The sequence below is a fragment of the Squalius cephalus genome (assembly GCF_949319135.1).
Source record: "Squalius cephalus genome assembly, chromosome: 16".
Lineage (NCBI taxonomy): Eukaryota > Metazoa > Chordata > Actinopteri > Cypriniformes > Leuciscidae > Squalius > Squalius cephalus.
Genome location: NC_137137.1, coordinates 10,148,387 through 10,168,066, shown reverse-complemented (window position 1 = coordinate 10,168,066; position 19,680 = coordinate 10,148,387). Strand labels below are relative to the sequence as shown.

Sequence of the window (19,680 nt, the reverse complement as noted above, 5' to 3'; positions counted from 1 at the left end):
TAAGAATGTATTGAATGCGGGTGAGAATTATATTGAGGTAGAATAATGACAATCATATGGTTATTCTGTATTTTTAATAACAAGAACATACAGTGTAGTTTAGCACACGCAGGTGGTGGCCATACCATAAACAGCAACGTACAAAAATGTAAAAAATAAATAAAATAATAATAATAAGTTTGTGTATTGGTACATGGGTCTGTGTATAAGAATGTTTGTTTGCATATTTGTTTGTATGTGTGCATTTCTAATTGTTTGTGCGTGTGTTTTACAGTGAGGCTTAGTGCAGCTCAGCCCCTCAAGCTCAAGGTTTATGAAGTGTTAGCTGTCACTTCATTGACTCCCGTCTGGCCCATTACGCTCTGTGCAGACAGAGCTGTCTCAGGTGGAGAGTTGGGGTTTAGCCCCACACACACGCTTGCACAAATGAATACTCACAGACATAGTCAGAAGCATTCAGATTGAGTTACACTTAGATTTTTGAATGGGTTTTTTATACAACTTACAATTTCTTATATATATATATATATATATATATACATGCACACACACACACAGTTGTGTATCTAATCTATATAGTATATATATACAGAGAGAGGTTTTTTTTACAGTGTTTATTGATCTAGGTTAATGTTAATTTATAAGTATATTATTGTTCATGTTTGATCATACATTAATGATAATTTATGCCACTTAATGTAAAAAAAACAATTAGTATATATAGAAATCACTTTTACATACTAATTCTATACTAATAAGTTTTTACATGTCAAGGGGAATAAATTAACATTAATGTATAATCAAACATGAATTGACATTAACCTACATCAATAAATGCTTGTTAGTTCATGATACCTAATGTCTATAATGTTAACAAATTGATAATTAGGTTGCACAATTATTGTAAATCGCTGTGGCAAAAAAATAATCCATTTAAATTTGGTCAGTTCAGTCAAAAGTTCTGTCATCATCATCTCAAAACTTTTTCCCCTGTGAAACTTTTTTTTTTGTTGAAAATGTTATATTATTATTATTATCAAAATTTCAAGTGATCTCATGGCTGTCAACTCCAGTCACAATTTTAATTGTTTTATATAATCATTATTTATATAAATAATGATTTATATCAAGTCATGATTTGAACTCAAGCAAATTATATACAAATAGTGCCCCCTCAACAAGAAAACTGTTCGATGTTACTCCTGTACATAGATACACATGCACTCGCATTAGCTGCACACAGAAGGTATGTGCACATATGTACTCAGTCATTCACATTTTCACATTTGTACACACACACACGCACACACACACACACACACACACACACACACACACACACACACACACACACACACACACACACACACACACACACACACACAGGTGTAGTTACTTCAGTTACTCTGTCTGTGTGGCCCTCAGACAGGACTGTCTGTCCTATCCTCTGGTTTGCAGGTGTGCATCTTCATTTGGCCAGTTTCTCAGACTTGGTTTATTTGAAGTGTCTGCCTTCACAGCCCTTTACCTCCTGCTGATGAGTTCTTGAGGAGACCATAAAAGGGCAGCACACCCATCAAATAACAGGAGTTTATCTCAGAAGGGAGTGATAGTCTATGACCATCTCACCACAGTTTGAGTCATGACACAACATGGATGGATGATGGTTAACGAGTGTCATTAGAATATCATGCTGACTGCATCATATTGTTGTGGTGTGTATTGTGTAATTGTTCCTCCATAGGCTTGACCCATACACAAGGCCGTTCATTTTCCCCCTGTGTTATTTTCTTATTGTCTTTCTCTCGCTTTCTTTTACACACACTCTCTCACATAATGGTCTCTTTGCTCATGACTACTATTGATCTGACTGTCTCTGTTATTTAAGATTCCCTGAATGCTCATTAATTAAGCCTGTTGAGGAGATCTAGGGAATAATTCCCACCCTCAATATCAATTACTATCAAAATAACCTTTTGAACAGACACACTGTAGCCTAGTTGTCTGCTAATAAAAATCTACAGCACATTTGTTTTATTAGCAGCTGTACTACAGATATATCATGTTTAATTATATGTAAAAAAAAAAAAAACTCCCTTGGTAACACTTTATAATAAGTATACAGTAATAAAGTATTTACAAATACAGTAATAGACTATATACAAACGGTGAGTTCTTTATTCATTGTCACTGTAATAAACAAATGATTATTGTTTAATTAGCTCATATAAAAAGAGTTAGATAATGCTTTGTTAACAACTTATTAACCATAAATAGTTCTCACTTCAGATTAGGTCACCGAATATCGGAAAATGTCATTAAGTAAGTGCCTTAAGCCAACGTTTATTGGACATTAATTGCATTCATATTCAGTGTTCCTTAATTGTTTACAAATGTGTGTGTGTGTGTGCTTAATGTATTTGTAAACATTTTACATATTGTTAACAAAGCATTATCTAACTCTTTACATATGAGCTAGTTAAACAATACCACTTTGTTAATTACAGTGACAATGAATGAAGTATTAACTAATGTATTAACTACAGTTTATAAACTATTAAAAACTTTAAACTAATAGTTTGCAAATGATTTACAAGTGCTTTGTTACTGTATACTTGAAAGTGTCACCCTTTCTTTAAATAAAAATAGTTTTAAACAATTTCCTTCACAAAAATCTATATATTTTGAGATTTTAATCTGTGTTGATTCTCTGTAGTCAGCTCTCCTGAGTATCTTAAGGATCGCATGCTTAAATACTTGCTTTTCTTGACAAACCAGACACATTGTATTGATTTTCTGGAGATGAGCTGTAGAGTGGAGGTTACAGAGATTTGTTAAAGGATTGCAGAAAAGGATATTGGGTATGTTGGTCACACTAACAAGTCTGGTTGTGAGTTATTTTAAGATTACATAACATACTGGGCATGATATGAAGACTGAAAATACAGTAAATTGTGTTTTCAACCCCTTCCTTTATCTTAAAGTTGGCATGAAATGGAAATCTATTTTCTAAATGCATTTGATTGATCTTATCGTAATGTTTATTTTTATTTTATTTCTTTTGACCTAATAATTTGGAATCAAACTAGAAACTAGACTTCTCTCGTAACGTATGCTGGACTTCTCCAATCATTTAGTTTGCTTAAACCCCGCCCCTTTCTTACAACACTACATGCTTACATTAAGCCGATCTGCCTCCATCCAATCAACAATCGATAGATAGAACCAAGTCCCCAGCCTATATATTTTTATTTTGCAAAATATTGTTTCACTTGAATGTACGTCACAATATCCCAGCTAACTAAAATATGTTCTAAGAATGTTTTGCTAACGTTCCCATTAAGTTATGAAAATGCTATTTCTGAATGTTTGTTGAAAGTACAAATTTTAAAATGTTTTTTCTTGGTTATGCAAATGTTAATGGAACATTCCATTTTGCAAACATTATGGGATTGTTACTTTTGAATGAAATAAAGTGGTAAGATTTTAAAAATCTAAAAGTCCAACTAAAAATGTTCAGAAAGAAAAAATGTTCCATGAACGTTGTATAGATAACGTTTCTGTGCTAACGTTTTGAGAACATTATTAAAGACGGATACCTTTGAGCAAGCGTTCTGTTAACGTTACTGGAAGAAATGTTTGTCCATAATTTTCGAGTGAAACTTGCTAGAACATTAGTTCTGAGAATGTTCCCGGTTAGGGTGGAAGAAAAGAAAATGCTTATCTCATGGTGGAAACATCAATTTCATGATTTAAAAAAAAAAAAAAATCACGATAAATTTCATATTTCAGGGTTTAAATGTGTAAATTCAAAGAGATTTAATAAGAGATCCACTTGAGTCTGAGCTCAGGGAATCAGTTGTATTTGTTGTCACTCACCTGTCTTCCTATAGAGCTGAACCTGGTCTTAAATGTTTCTCCAGGGCTGAACTCTTTGACACAGCACACAGTTAAAGGCAGCAATCAGCTCTCTGGAGTGATGAGTGCCACAGCTTTATCGGGCAGCTGTATAGATGTCTATCCCTCATCTTTATGGGGACATTTATGATGGAGGGATTTCTGAGACACTGATCACTCTCCTCTGTATCTGGGTCTATAACCTACAGTTTCATGTTTTTTGTGTGCTTTGTTGTTGTTTGTTTACTAAAATAATATGTATTGTCAGTATTATCCTGGAGAATACATTTATATCGAAATCAAATATTTCCAAGTTATGTGTACTATTAAGCTGCTTTCAGTATGTTTGTTGTTGCATAGTCATGTTAGTTTTACGTGTACCATTATTTTAGTTTGAAAGGAATTGTTTCAGGGGTTTTGATATATTCGAATCTTCATTAAATATTCATTAACGAGACACTGATTGGCCGGTAAAGTATGCGGGGAGGGAACAGAATAGAATGAGCTCATTGACTTGACAGTCAGGATGTTAATGGAAGCCATTTTCGCTTTAATCTAATAGGTTGCTTTATAATATCGAACATGCAAGTGTGCACATCTCTCACAACTGCGACCGAGCTCTGTAGGATTTATCGTGATAATATTTCCACTATACCTTTCATTTCAGACTGATCACCCTCAATAACAGCAAACTTGGACTTTTTTTCCACATGTACCTGGTCCAGTGCCAGACTGATTAAGCCGTTTCTAAGCCGATTAACGAAAGAAGGTCCGAATCAAGAAAATACCTTTGAAAATGAAGGAAATGACTTTCCACAGCAGATGTGTTGCTACATTGCCTATTATGTTGCCTATTAAATAGCCTTTTTCAATGGCCCATTATTTTCCTCAATAAAAACACTCAGTGGAGCTCGCATACTCCCCTGCACTTCTGAAAGCATATTGAAGGAACGATGAAATCCCCTGTATAAAGTGAAACATTTGATGTCTTAAACACGAACCAGACGGGTTCAGGCTACTTGACGGGGCTTCATGGCAGGTGTGGAGTGGGCCAATTCTGTTTTATAACTGCCACTCTCCTCAGAAAGCCTGCCAGGGAACAAGCCCCCTGCCAGTCGCCTGCCGCTCGCATGCCCTCGGATTACTGAAAGGTCGCGCCCATTATGGAGTTATTGAAAGGCAAAATCATGGCAGAAACCATTAAGGGACCTCCTTTTACGTGACTTCATATACTCTATTCTGTTCTATTAGAATATAAATTATATTCTATTCCTTTCATATTTAAAACATTCTGAACGTAAGAAACTGATGTGGTCTCAAACCTGGTTGGCTGTCTGAATTTTAAATGATGACATTTTGAAAAAGCCATTGCAACCAATACATTTCACGTCAATCAGTTACAGAGAGAGCCACGTTCATCTGGCCTCCAGTAATATGACTGTTTACCCCTTCACATGCAGCTCTGTGAAATGCAAGCCTCTAGTATTGTCTTTTTCGGGCTTCTGACATATTGTCGTAATGTGACAGAAAGCCTGGATGAAATGTGGCATTTTGGAAAGGTCAGTTCATGGCCGTCTCAGAATTCGTCTCCCATCATGATGATGACAGTTGTCATATGGATGTTGGCATGTGCAGTCATCCTATAACTTGGGGGAAAAAAACCCTATATCCATATCTTACTGTGGTCAGTAAGGTTTTTTTCTTTTAAGAAATGAATACTTTTATTTAGCAAGAATGCATTCAATTGATAAAATGTGACAGTAAATACATTTATAATGTTACAAAAGAATTCGATTTCAAATAAATGCTCACAATCCTGAGAAAAATGATCACCGTTTCCACAAAAATATTAAGCAGCACAACTGTTTTCAAAATTTGTTTTCAACATCAGCATATTAGAATGATTTCTGCAGAAATATTATTACAGTTACTTTAAGTAGTAATACAATTTTACAATATTACTGTGTTTTTGATCAAATAAATGTAGCCTTGGTGAGCATAAGAGACTTCTTTCAAAAACATTAAAATCTTACCAACCTCAAACTTTCAAATGGTAATTAAGGTAAAAAACTTTCAGAATTGTATTTCCCAAAAATAACTATTACTGTTACTATATATAACTGTGCACTATTAACAGTATTTAGCAATATAGGCTTTTATGATGCAACAAAATAATAAAATGACAGTCATTTCTTTTGTTTTTAGATTAAGCAGTTTATAGCTACACCTTGGTGTTCAGATTTTGTTCTGTGTATATTAATTAAGGCAGTGTATCCATGTTAAGGTTTAACATTATCATTTTGGAATTTCTCTCAAATGCCCCCCATGAGAGACTCTCCAGCAGGAGGGGAAAAAAGACACGCTCATCCCAGAATCAAATCAAATTCCTTTTATCATCTTGTTATTTGCAGACGTTATCTGTGCAGGTAATGCGGTTATAAATTCAATTTGGGCCTTGGGATTTCATTGTTTACTGATGTTGGTTGCCTTTAGGCAGAGATGCAAGCAGTTAGTACTCGTCTGTGAATTTATTTGAGCTGTCCCGTAGATGAAATTTTAAAAGAGATGGGACTCGCAGGGGGGCCGACTGACACTTTCTCAAGGGCATGGCTCCAAGCAGCGCTTACATGCAGATCCATGTTTTATTCAGATCTGTTTGCTTTCATTTGGCCACTTGTAAGCCTGTGATGGCTTTGCTAGAGACGGGTACTGCTACTTGATGTCTCTGCTGTTAGCTGACTGTATTGACGAGCTTTATTTAGATAACACATCTGCCTGGACTAGATGATGTTTATTATTGAAAAGAATTCTCTTTATTGCTCATTGTAGGTTTATAATGATAAAGCATCTGTCTCTCCAGGTAAAGTGAAGGGCCTGTATGACACTCAGACGCCCATGTGTCCGATCTGTCACGCTGTGCTGCGGCCAGGAGAGCTGCAGGAACACATGGAGCAGGAAATGGAGCGTCTAATGCAGCTGCACAATAGGTACACACTCCACACCTGAAACAGTCTCTTAAATTTTCTTTTCATTTCCTGATTCACAATCATTATTTTTACCCATTTATTTTGAAGTGGTGCTTGAATGTATTGTTGCCATGAAACAACACTTATTTATTAGTTTATTTATTAATTCAAACCATATAGAAATAGATAAGTTATTTTATTTTATTTAAAAAAAAAAAGTTTTTTAAATAGAGCAAGAAAATAAAATATAGCATCCCAGTGCTCTCCCAATTTTTGTGGTTCTTAAATGTATTTTCTTGCCATAGTCCAAAATCCATATTAATGTATTTATAGAAACTATGTAGAAACAAATCCATCCATTCACTGGGATAGTGGAGCCTAATATAGAAATAAATAATGTATTTTATTACTTATTTTTATCTTATTTATAATAAATAAATATTTAAGTAGAGTAAAAAATAAATAAATAGAGTATCCCAATGCTGTCTGCTACCACACTCTTTTGAAACCTGAATGAAAAAAAAATGAAACCTGTCATGTTCCTCTAATGAACATGATACAATCCATATAATGACTGAGACAATCAATAATCTATCAACCTCCCTCTGCTTCGCTCATGTCTTCTTTTGTTTTTCCACCCGTCCGGCTCAATCAGAGATCATCAGCCGATCAGTCGAGGGTTGATTTGATTTTTTTGAACTGCCTCAGTCTCTTTGTATCGGCCGGGACATGTAGACAGTAAAGTGCCGCTGACAGTCAGCATGCTCTTCTGTCACTCTAACTCAAATCTCATCCAGGCTCATGAAAATGCATCGCCGCCCATAGTAAAGAAATCAAAACTGGAGACAAGAGCCGGAAAGATGGAGGAAGGGCAGATTTAAAGCAGATTGAGACACTGAACTCAAGGTAGTCCTCGCGAAAATCATAGCAAGCTAATAATGCGTTTCTTCAACGTTTGCTATCAGCATCAGACGAGGCAGGGCGGCACATTAGCCACTCTGAACACATGAAAGATTTCTCCAATAAAGAAATTATAGCCATAATCTGCTTAGTGACAGAGCTGTGGACAGTAATTGTGTCAAATTGAACTTGGCCCCAGGGTGTGTTAGAGCTATCCTGCCGTACAGAACCCGAATGGAGACAGCTTTATAAATATATTATTTTTATTTGACTGCGAAGGAAATGTTGTATGCAACCTGATGCCTCGTTTCTGAGCAGGTTTGCGTATTCTGATTCACACTTTGTGTTTAAAACAAGGCTGAGTTTTGTTGGTAATGGGATTGTGGTGATGAAATATGTGTTAATAACACTCTCTCCTGTTTACAGTCAGGGTCCCTCGCAAAAGGAGTGTCTTGCTGCTGGGCCGCCCAAGGTATATTCTCTCCAATGTACTTCACAACACTTGTTATATACAATTTATTTATCTCTACAGGCAATAATAACCACTCTACCTCTCTCAGTCTTTGTTTTCTATGCACATAAAGAGAGAGGGTTCCTCTTCTGCCTCCTCTCCACGTCCTGCTGATGAGGCTGTGCACTCCGACAGGTACCAGGTGAGCACAAAATGCACGTTATATACATGTCTAGAAGCATTAGCTTGCACTTCTCTTGAGGAGCATACTGAACTTTAATTAATTACAGGTAGAATCAAACTCATTTAAGAGTGGACTTTACCCATTCCAAGACTACATGTCAATCAAATGTTTGAGACAACCCTCAGTGTAGTGCTGCCATCTTCTGGACTTTAATTGAATTTAAAGTTTCTGTTGTAAAAAAAAAAAAAAAGTACATTGTAATTTCATTCTGCTTTTTAAAGACTTTTAGAATTTTGAATATTTCATTTAATTGGGAAAAGTATTATTATGTAATTGATAAGAAAGCAAAAATGTATATTTAATTCTAAAATGTAATTCTAATTTTAATTCTAAAATTAATCTAAGTAAGAGTAATCTAAATATACTCTTATATAGTGAGTAAAACATGAGCTGTAACAAAAATTAAATATTGTCCACATTATATTAAACAAAATAAAAGCCTATTATTATTTTTCAAACAATGTTGTCCTTACACTTACTATTTTTACCATTTTTTGCACAGTATAAATTGGTCTTCACATTTTAGGCTTTCAGAGGATCATCATATTTGGGAGTCCTTAGCATCAAAAAGATTCAAAACACCTGACTTATATAATCATTAAAGGGAATAGATGTTGTCGATGAATTGATAAAATGTTATTCATAACCTTTTTTACTTCCATTACATGACATTTGTGAAACTAAATATTCAATGAGAAAAATAATTGTATCATTCTTTTAAAAAAACTCTTTAGTGTAAATTCAGGTATTGAAATTATGGGTATTAAAGTGTCCCTTTTCTTCCTCTTTTTTAATTTCAGACATTTTTGCGAGTACGAGCAAACAGGCAAACAAGACTCAATGGTACGTTTTCAATGACTGTCAGTAATATTCTCTCTGGATTTCTCTCTTTTTTATTTTGCATTTTAGTCATTGCATATACATGCAGGGTCATAGACATGCATTAACAGCTTGGATCTGACTAACTGACCAAATTCATATTTCTCTATATGAATATTAAATAATTAAAAAAAAAATGTAATTCATTAAAAGTTTGGCTTTAAGTACTATGTACTTACATTGGAATTAATAATTCGATACAATGGACTTATTGTGTACATGCATGTTTTTACATAGTACTTATATTTTGAAAATACCTGCATGTAATTACAGCTGTAATTAATTTATGTAATTACATTTGTAATTACACTGTTGACCCTTCCCTTACACCTTAACCCACCCTTAAACCTACCCATACCACCACACCTGTCCTAACCTTACCCGTATCACACCTCAATAGCAGCACAAGTGTTTTACAATACAACCTGAACACAATAAGTACATTGTACTTATTTTTCGATGTAAGTACATAGTACTTAAAGCCACTTAATATAAAGTGGGACCAAAAGTTTTATTCCATAAATAGATGTTTATAATGAAATCATCAATCTTTGAAACTCATTCTCATGATCACAAATTGTCCCTAGATAGCACTGGTACACTTTCAGTCTTAAGGCCCTGACACACCAAGCCGACAGTCGGGCCTTTGATGAGCGTCGACTGGCCACACGATCCGCACTAGTCGGAGCCCATTGGGGGCGTTTTGGCTGATTGAGCATGTTGAATCAGCGTCCGTCGGCATTGGTGCCGTCGGTGAGAGAGAGAACTCTGATTGCCTGTTCCGCTTAGCGAGCTAGTCTAAAATGCAAAAGAGAATAATAGCAAAAGTGATGAAAGCGAGCAAAGAAGTCAAGACGGCACAGACAGAAGGCTGTTCTAAATTTACATCATCTTACCTGAGCACTACACTGCGTGAATATTTTCATTATAACATGAACTGCCTGGAATGAAGCAAGTGATCAGTGTGATTGATATTCAAAATGGTGAACAAGCTTTGTTTACAGTTTGTATGTCTGCAGTCCTAGTTTCAGTTTCCCTTTTTGAATGACGAATATGGACTATTGGTGCCTGCTGATATAGACAGTTATTTCCTTACACGCAGGCGCAGAAGGCACGTGCTAGTTGGCAGTCGCCTTTAGTCTCTGTATTGTGGTCAAGCGCAGCTTTTTGACCGAGAGGCGACAACTCAGTCAGCTTTCATCAACGCTTGTTCTTTGGCTTGGTGTGTCACAGCCTTTAGGTCAAACAGTTAAAGCACCACCCGACCTTTGACCTAGCACCCTCACAAGCAGAGCAGATTATTGACCTTTGACCTTTTGATATGTTAACAGTTAAGGAGCTCTGCTGGTGCAGGTGCTACGCCAAACAGAAAGTGAAATCTGTTCATGTTTGGACTGACTATGGATTCCCACATGTATCTTCTTGCCCACTGTCTGGTAAGATATTCTCCACACATGCCACACAACTGCCATATTTAAAGAGGCTTTATCTCCTAATCAGCACTGATTTAAAATAATCGTTCAAGGAGCAAATGACTGTAGAATCATGAAATGGTGGAAATTATATACTATTTAATGCAATATTACGCCCTTGGCAGAGTAATACTCAGAGTATTAAGTCTTTGTACTGTGAAATATTTGTACTCTATCATGTTGAATTTTTGGTCATTTATCAGGACTGTTAATTTTTATGTTATTTCATTAACATCTAAAAAAGGTGCACTGGAAGATTGGTCAAAGCTAATTGATCAGATTCTCTCTCTAATTAATGATCCTCTCTTCGTTATGGTCAACTTCACTGTGATTGTAACAGGCTCAGCTCTGTTTCCACTGTCCTTTTTGACTATATCATGAGCTGAGGCTCCTAAAGATTAATGTCCCTTAACATCATTAGAAGCACAGCAAAACAGAGATTTTAATGGAGTGGTGGATACCGTTCCACCATCCTGAATTTTACTCCCTGTGTGTGTGTGTTCGAGAGAAGGAGATTCAGAGAATTCTGGAAATCTTTTATGTCTTTATTTTATAATCAGATAAGCAGATCAGTCCAATTCCCTTGCCATTTATTTATCTTTTGTAGGCCACAGAGGCCTTTCTGTCTTATCAGTTTATGTCAGCTTGAGATCGTATATATTTCCATCATAAAACTGCCAGTGGAGAAAAAAAAAAACAAATCAAAAGAATTGATTTATGCTTCATTTTTTCAGATAAGGTAATATGAAAAGTGCCATGCATCACAAAAAAATCTTTTTTTTTGCTATTGTTTTTTTGTTTGTTTTTTCATTTTCTTTTCTTTTTTTTACAGCACGCATTGGGAAACTGAAAAGACGGAAAGCAGAAGAAGACCAGGTGTGATGGAAATGCAGCTCATTTGTAATTGTGCATGTGTTTATAGGTCTCATTCAAAACAATGAACCTTCCTTCCCCTGTAGTCTGTAGTTCCTCTAGATCTGCTTTCACTGACAGATCACAGGCTGTTTGTGATGTCTGTATTTGACTGACAGGCGGCAGACAACATGCCGTCAGCTGTCCTGTTCTGTTAAGTCAGCCGTATGATGTATAAGACAGGTAGATGTGTCCAGAAGGATAAGACAATCTATATACCTGCATGTGAAATGTCTGTTTCTTTTTATTTTCCGTTTCTTTCAGCTGTAAACTAATGCCAAGAGGGCATTCAGGGCAGGTAGCAGATGAAAGCGGTGTCTTGAGGCTGGTGGAGACATTTTCACCAGACATGCTGATATGTGTGTGTTTTCAACAGAGAGATGGTGTTTGTGTTGTTGAAAATGGCTCCATGCTGTCAGCCGGGAGGGAGTTTGAATGGGCCGAACAGAGAAGAATACAGATGGTTTCTGTTCTCAGAGGCTTCAGAGGTACAAAACACACAAACGCTGCACAGCAATTGAACTACACACTAAATACTCATATATCTCAAAAACGTAGTTAATGGAGTCAAGTCAGTAATATTGCTGAATATTAAAGGGGTACTTCACTGCTGGCAAAACAAGCTTTCAATACAAATAAAACTTGGTACAGTACAAAGGTGAACATTTATTTCTAAATCGGTGCTACCTGACTAGAGAAAACAGTGGAAAAAAGGCAGTTGTCTTTCCTTTTGCCAAATAGGTAGGAAAACTTCAACAACCATAATGCACTGGGCATGTTGCTGTCCAAGACCACTCCCACCCGTCTGCTATGAATATGCTTGACCAGGATATGCCTTGCTTTAGTAGGAAATACTTCTTATAATGGTGTTGACTTGTATTGTGCAAGAATTCAAAGAGTAAACGTTTAGAAGGAGTGAGTTACTTTCAGTTTCCAGTGGAGCCAGCGTGGAGGAGCCAGCGTGTTGTAGACAGCGCCTAAAGGCTACAAAGAATTGTAAATACGGAGAGAACGCTGCAACAGAAAATCTGAAAAACCTCAGTGTTTGTAGTCAACATTTCAAACTGGATGACCACGAACCGAACACAGTATTTTAGGCCAATCGGAGGGGAAAAACTGAAAAAAGTGTCGTTCCGTCAGTTCCAAAAATCTGCAACTTTACACTTTAAGTGCTGTTCAGTCTTGAAATCAAATGATCAAAAAAATCCATTTGTAGAGTTGCTGCCTATAAACAGCGTACTAAATATAAAAGCAGCTCACTTGGTTTTGCAACAGAGCTTGTGTGTGTATGTGTGTGATTAGTTCACAACAGACACGTGAGGTAATGGGAGTGGTGTTATCCTCTTGAGAATGAGATTACTGTAAAAGAACTTAGCCAGGGGTCAAAAACAGACAGAGGCGATCACAAAGAAATCAGAGGTCATACAGACCCTCACGTCCTTATAAACACTTTTGATTTTATTAACACTTTGCAGTTCATCGGTAGTGCACATTTGTATCTCAAACTATTTTTAAAGTACACACTCTCCATTCCTTTGGTACTTGTTCTGTAATAAGGCTTTGTGTTTCCTGTCATTTAATGAACGCTTATTTTAAATGTCTTAAGGTTTGGTGAGCAGCACATTGAAAGAGCACCAGGACAGCGATGTGGATCTGGACGTAGACGGTGATGATACTTTGGAGTATGGAAAAGCCCAGTATCCTTATTTATGCTGTAAGATTGGCACAGCAAGGAAGTGCATTGAATCTTTTTTTTCTTTTCTTTTTTTGTGAAAGCGTTTTTGGTAATAAAAAATGTTTCCTCAGCAAATGATCGCAGATACACAGAGGCGGATGTGATTCCCTGTTCAGGAAATGAACCCAGAGATGCAGAGGAGAGACAGGCGTTAAGAGGAGCTGTTTTAAAGTATGCACAGACACAAACAGCACACATTTTATTAGTGCTTCCAACTACTTTATCAATTCTTAGTTTCTTGTTTGTTTGTTTTTTGCTTTGAAAGTGGAGAGACAGTCAGCCGGTTATCTCCAGAACAAACCAAGTCTGCAAACTCAGGTAAGCCAAGAGTAGTTGATGTCACTCTAATTCAGATCTTTATTGTTTTTTGTGCCAGGTGTAAATGCAGCTTAAATGTAGTTCGCTTCTTTTTGGGTGTACTACATTTTGGCGGCAGGTGTATTAGCCTGCTGTCACTTTAAGACCGGATTTATGGACCCATTATACTGTTACACATGCATTTTCTTTCTCAACTGTTTACGTAAATATTCGCCAAGACCAGCATTTTGTAATTATTTTGTGTGTATTTGACTGTTTAAGTGCAATAAGCAGCGAAAAAGAACTCAATTTAGTACTGAGTGAGAGGTGGCTTTATGTGTGCACACTTTGAGTGTGAGCACAAAATCTGCAGGAATGAAAACAATTATACGTGCAATCCCACGTATTCATCCGGAGCAAATTAAATGAGTGAGTGAGGGGAGGCTGGTTTGTGTGTCAACTCGCTGTCCGAGAGAAGAGAGAGCAAGAAAGCCAGCTGGTATTGTGTATCTATTCTGCGGAAAATGAGTATTGGAAGAGTTTGAGATATTTTAGTATCAATATGTAATCGAAAAATCGATATTTTTGACAACACTACATTGCACTTAGTTTATTATTCCAGATGCCTATTTAAAAGACTACAATTGAAAAATGTATATATGATATGTAAAATTCAAGCCGCCAAAGTGGCTAGTAGGAATTACTGCATTACACGCCAATGCAGGTGTTACTGTCAAGCCCTGTTAAATACAGTATGTATATATATATATATATATATATATATATATATATATAATAGTGCCAATAAAAAGAAGCTATATATATTGCATAAATGAATTAAACAATGGTGTTCCTTGTCTGCAGAAGATCCAACTACAAGTAGTGGGGACAACAATACAAGCACAACATCTCCAAGAACCTGCAAGAACAGCGAGTTAGAGGTGTAAGTGTACCTTAAAATCAGCATGAAATGAAAATGAAAATTCACTGTATCTATTTTTTAAATGCATGTTATACATCTTATTGTGAACCAAGGTCTTTTAATAGGTCTTCCAAGAACCAAGTCCCCACCCTACATTTTTTCTTTTTCGATAATTCGATAATGTCACACTCACAAAAAACTGTCTACTTCAGTTTCATCGCGACTTTAATGTACACTTTAAAATGCATTATTTGGGTATACATCATACAATTTTGCTCATTACAGAACACATTAGCAAAGCTATTAAAATGGAGTTTGAAACCAATCCTAATTGATTGAATTGGTATACAAACTGTTGGAGCTATGGCGTAGTGGTTTGTGCACATAGGTTATGATTTAAGTGCATCCATCCACTCTCCTCCATCCTCCTCTCTCCCAGCCTCTCCAACATCCATGTCATTTTCTTGGAAGAGATCTCTGCTGGATCATGATACAGCACTTCTTAAATCCTGTTGGGAAAAGAGATTTGAACTTTTTTCTGTGTGCACTGGAACAGATTTTTATACATTACTAATCGGGCAACTGAGGTCAAGTTTGCTCATGGAAGGAAGGGACACATGAGGAATTACACATGGTTGACCCATTCAATAAGAGTCTCACAAATCAGTTCTTTCTCAGCGGGGTCACATAATGGCGAGTCCACTGAAGCATGTTTGACTTGCGTTTCGGAGTGAATCATTAATCAGCTTGATTGATCCATTTATCAGTCGAGGAGTGTCAGATTGCAGGGAAACTATGAAATACTTTTTAATGATTCTAAATGTATTATGTGGCAGTGATTTGTATATATATTTGCATGTTCACCCACAGGTTAGAGATGTTGCTGCATCATCACTATTAAAATAACAAGGCCTCTCTCTCTCTCTCTCTCTCTCTCATACACACACACACACACATACACATACACTATTATATTTATTATATTATATTAAATTATATTAAATTATTTATAAGCCTATTGTATATTCCATTGTTCCTCATGAATGGCTAGCAACATTTAATCTTAGTTGAAATAAATAAATATCTATCTATTTGTCTATCTAGATCTATACAGTATATATATATATATATAAGTCTGTACTTCTGTAGATTTCTGGTTTGCAGCATGTTTTTGTACCTGATCCATCACCACTATCCAATAGGTATTTAGCCTGAGGACGAGAGCAGTTATTTCATATTTCCACCAGACAGCTACAAGAGGAAAAAACAGCATTCATTATGCTTATATTTGGCGGCTATTACATGAGGCATTTTTGATGGATCACTTAAACCCCCTGCTGTCATAGTTCAATTCCTGGGAGCTGATTAAATGGGGATGCGTTGGCCAGGATGTTCCTACCGGGGATTAGGGGGCTCTGAGCGAGTGTTATTTAATTGTGGGGAAGTGGAAACACTCGAGTGAGGAAGGGTTAGTGAGGCGGGAAGGAGGACCGTTCCTGACAAATGACAGTGCGCCGCGGGGCGCTTGCAGCCCGGCCCTGTGTGGACACGCTAATAAAGCAATTACACTGAGACAATGTTTGCACACTGCGTTGACATGTCTGTCCCTCACCTGCTGTGCCGCTACAAGGGGGCATCTTATGCTTTTTGTGCCCTCAATAAAAGTTATATAATTATATTGTACTTGTAATAGGTCTACAAGTTACCGTACTACAAATTTCTGTTGTTTTTGTTTTTACTTGTTTTCTTTTCATTCTAACCAATCAACTTTGGCTAACATTTATTTGAACATACACATATGCAGTGTACGCTCTTCATATTTCACTGTCCGATGTGGCAAAACAATCTAGAGAAGCGCACACTCATGTATTACAATGTTGAATTTGCTTCTTAATGCACCTCATTTAATGATGCAATCTGTCTTCTGATTACCGTTCATGTGTAATTTAGAATTCATAACGTGGCCTTCAGCGACAAAGCCCTCAGCACGCTGTGACTGTCTAATCAATCTCTGATGGATTTGTTCTTTGTTTCGTTTAGCTTATCGGATGACCCCTCCCTCAGTACGCTGGAGGCCCTGAAAACACGGATCAGAGATCTAGAGAAGCAGTTCACACGAGGGGACAGATTCAAGTGTCTCATCTGCATGGTAAGTTTGAGTTTGCTCTTTACACATTTATTCAAAAAGGACTAAAAACATAGTAATAACTAATTGCAGATAAATGTTAATTACCGGTATATGTATACTTTATATTAATTATTTAAACACTACAGTTCATAAGTTGGCGGTTGTTAAACATTTCTGTCAGGACCACTATCGTCAAATACGATTGACAATTAGCGGTATGGTTCTGTTCTGGGCAAGAACTCCATGCGCATCCATGCAGCCTAGCATGGATAAGAGCAGGGAGAGCAGCAATAACCCCACTTATATGAACAGAACAGAACTAACATACAGTATGTATTGCAGATTATGTCCATATTTGAATGTACAACATAATTCGAGAATTTAGTCTGATTCAAGGGGAATCAGAATGCCAAATCCTGACTGACGAGAGGAGGAGCTGGGGATGTAGGAGGGTAATTAGCTCCTGAGAAGCACAATAGCTGTTGATAATACTGAAGGAGCTTATATATGGTTGCTGTGATAGACGTCGTACTGTATTCCTATAGGTAGACGTGGCTAATGCGAGCTTGACTAACGTGACCTGCCAGAACTGACGTGATACGCTTGATTTTTGGTATTTTATGCTCACCAAGGCAGCATTTATTTTTACCAAAAATACAGTAAAAACAGTAATATTGGGAAATAGTATTACAATTAAAAATGTTATATATGTTTCCTTTTGTTACATATTTTAAAATTGTTTTTAATCCTGCAATTTTTGCAGTCTTCAGTGTCACATGATCCTACAGAAGTCATTTTTTATTATCAATGTTGAAAGCATTATGCTGCTTAATATTTTTGTAGAAACTGTGAAACTTTTTTTCAGCATGCTTTGTAAATGTATCTAGTCTACTGTCCTTTGCTGAACAAGTGTTAATATTTACTCTTACTGACCCCAAACTCTTAAACAGTAGTGTTAGAGTTTTGTGTGTGTGTGTATAATTAAAAAGATATACAGTACTGTTCAAAATTAAGACATGTATAAATGTATATAACGAGATTAGGCTGATGTAGGTTCCATTTGTCTTATTTATGTACAAATATATATTTTTCTCTCATTTTTTCAGGACTCTTACACTGTACCTCTGACCTCCATCCAGTGCTGGCATGTCCACTGTGAGGAATGCTGGCTTCGCACCCTGGTGAGATACACAACAGTATCATACTGTACTTACAAAAGATACACATACTGTACAAAAGATTTTCAGCACAACCACATGACTTGAACAAGTGAACCCTGTGTGTCAGTATCAGTTGTTTTTTGATTGTTAAATTATCTTCATTGGTCCCTCTTTCTCGCAGGGAGCAAAGAAACTTTGTCCACAGTGCAACACTATCACCTCACCCGGGGACCTGAGACGAGTGTATTTATGAAGAGTTATAGCTGTCCTGTCATCTGCCTGTTTGCACTCTACTCAAACGGATCACTTTTACTGAGAAGAACCTTTCTGGGCCCATGCAAAACTTAGAGTATGTCTTGCCCAAAAGAATCATTTAAAAAGTTCCTGTCGGAACGCAACCCGGTTACATAAGGACCACTGTGTTCATTGATGAAGTATAAATCTCCACAAATATTGTGCTGTAACAATATTGTAAGGACAGTAAAACTGATCACAAAAAGTTGTTTTTATGTACAAAACCTTGTTTTATAAAATATTGTTAAGTTATTCTCATAGAGCAATCTGTCCTATAGTTTTGTGAATGTTTACACTGAAGAACTCTTTTCTAATTTGGATCTAGCAGTGTTGATATATTCAAAATGGTAAACAGTTAACATTTGAATCATTCATAAACTGTGTTTTGTGTAGAATGTGCAAAAGAGCAATGGATCTTGTACATTTATTATCCATAGTTATGTAACTGTAATTTAATAGTGAATGGGATCTTTTAAATATGGTTTAAGATAAATGATCATTTTAGCTGATACACGTGATATAGTGTAATAGTTTATTTCATGCATTTAAAAAACATTATTGTGTAAAATCTCAAAGACAAGACACTGAACATGATGCAAAATTACAAAGCCATGGATAAATAAAAATCATTTTTACGACAAGGTTCGGCAATAGATATTCTGAGTTAAGTTAGTTCCCTGTATACTTTCAAAATTTTCTCTTGTTCTTCAACGCCGTGTAGATGTAATTGTCTACATTCATGTAATGAACTACACTGATATTTATATTGATATATATCGTACTGTATGTACAGCAGAGTTGCATCAAGGAGCTTCCCTCCCTTAGGTGTTGAGTTGATTCCTAATGCAGTATATGGACGTTGAGGTTGATCTCTGCTTATCCTTCACTCCTCCCAACTGCCAAGCAGAATAAAGGTCTCCTGACACTGAGTCACTATAGGCTATGACATTAGTACTCAAGGAACTCATATCAGAACTAACAGAAAAAGAGTTTCCTTTGTGGTATTTTAGCAATAGTTTTGTTACTAGACTCTCTAGTCAAGGTACAACAGGTAACTGAAAGATCGTAAAGCACTTTTTTGATAGAACTTAAATAGATTGAAACACAAAACCAGCTTTGTTTTACGATTATGTATTTTGTACAGACTCATCTGTTTTTCTTTGACAAATAAACTAAAGTTATTGTCTAACAAAGGTCATTGCTGTGCCCTAAATTGGTTTTCAACATATCAGACTGGATCACATGAGTCAGTACCATCACTGGACCTAATGATAGCATTTGGCAGATGCTTTTATTCAAAGCTATAGTACTCACATTGCATTATTATGTATACATTTGATCAGTTAATGCATATCAAAGCCATTGTGGCATTGCCTGCACTGCTAGAGACACTAGTAACCTCAGCATTTCCTCTTGCCCTTCA

The 19,680-nt window shown here is 36.3% G+C and overlaps 1 protein-coding gene across 4 annotated transcripts in view; it reads left to right on the top strand.

The window, feature by feature from the left end:
- Positions 1 to 19,454, top strand: part of rnf220b (ring finger protein 220b) — a 34,404-nt gene extending 14,950 nt beyond the window's left edge. The window contains exons 3-16 of one of the 4 annotated variants that reach the window (XM_079896867.1): positions 6,758 to 6,884; positions 8,190 to 8,235; positions 8,324 to 8,416; positions 9,259 to 9,301; positions 10,669 to 10,773; positions 11,642 to 11,685; positions 12,098 to 12,209; positions 13,328 to 13,418; positions 13,541 to 13,627; positions 13,722 to 13,774; positions 14,618 to 14,696; positions 16,716 to 16,824; positions 17,910 to 17,984; positions 18,145 to 19,454. In XM_079896867.1, coding sequence (XP_079752993.1) covers positions 6,758 to 6,884; positions 8,190 to 8,235; positions 8,324 to 8,416; positions 9,259 to 9,301; positions 10,669 to 10,773; positions 11,642 to 11,685; positions 12,098 to 12,209; positions 13,328 to 13,418; positions 13,541 to 13,627; positions 13,722 to 13,774; positions 14,618 to 14,696; positions 16,716 to 16,824; positions 17,910 to 17,984; positions 18,145 to 18,216 — 1,136 coding nt within the window. In that variant the 3' untranslated portion in view covers positions 18,217 to 19,454. Of the gene's footprint in view, positions 1 to 6,757; positions 6,885 to 8,189; positions 8,236 to 8,323; positions 8,417 to 9,258; positions 9,302 to 10,668; positions 10,774 to 11,641; positions 11,686 to 12,097; positions 12,210 to 13,327; positions 13,436 to 13,527; positions 13,628 to 13,721; positions 13,775 to 14,617; positions 14,697 to 16,715; positions 16,825 to 17,909; positions 17,985 to 18,144 lie in introns of all 4 variants that reach the window. The other 3 variants (XM_079896866.1, XM_079896869.1, XM_079896868.1) reach the window with 3 other exon arrangements.
- Positions 19,455 to 19,680: the final 226 nt, after the last annotated feature.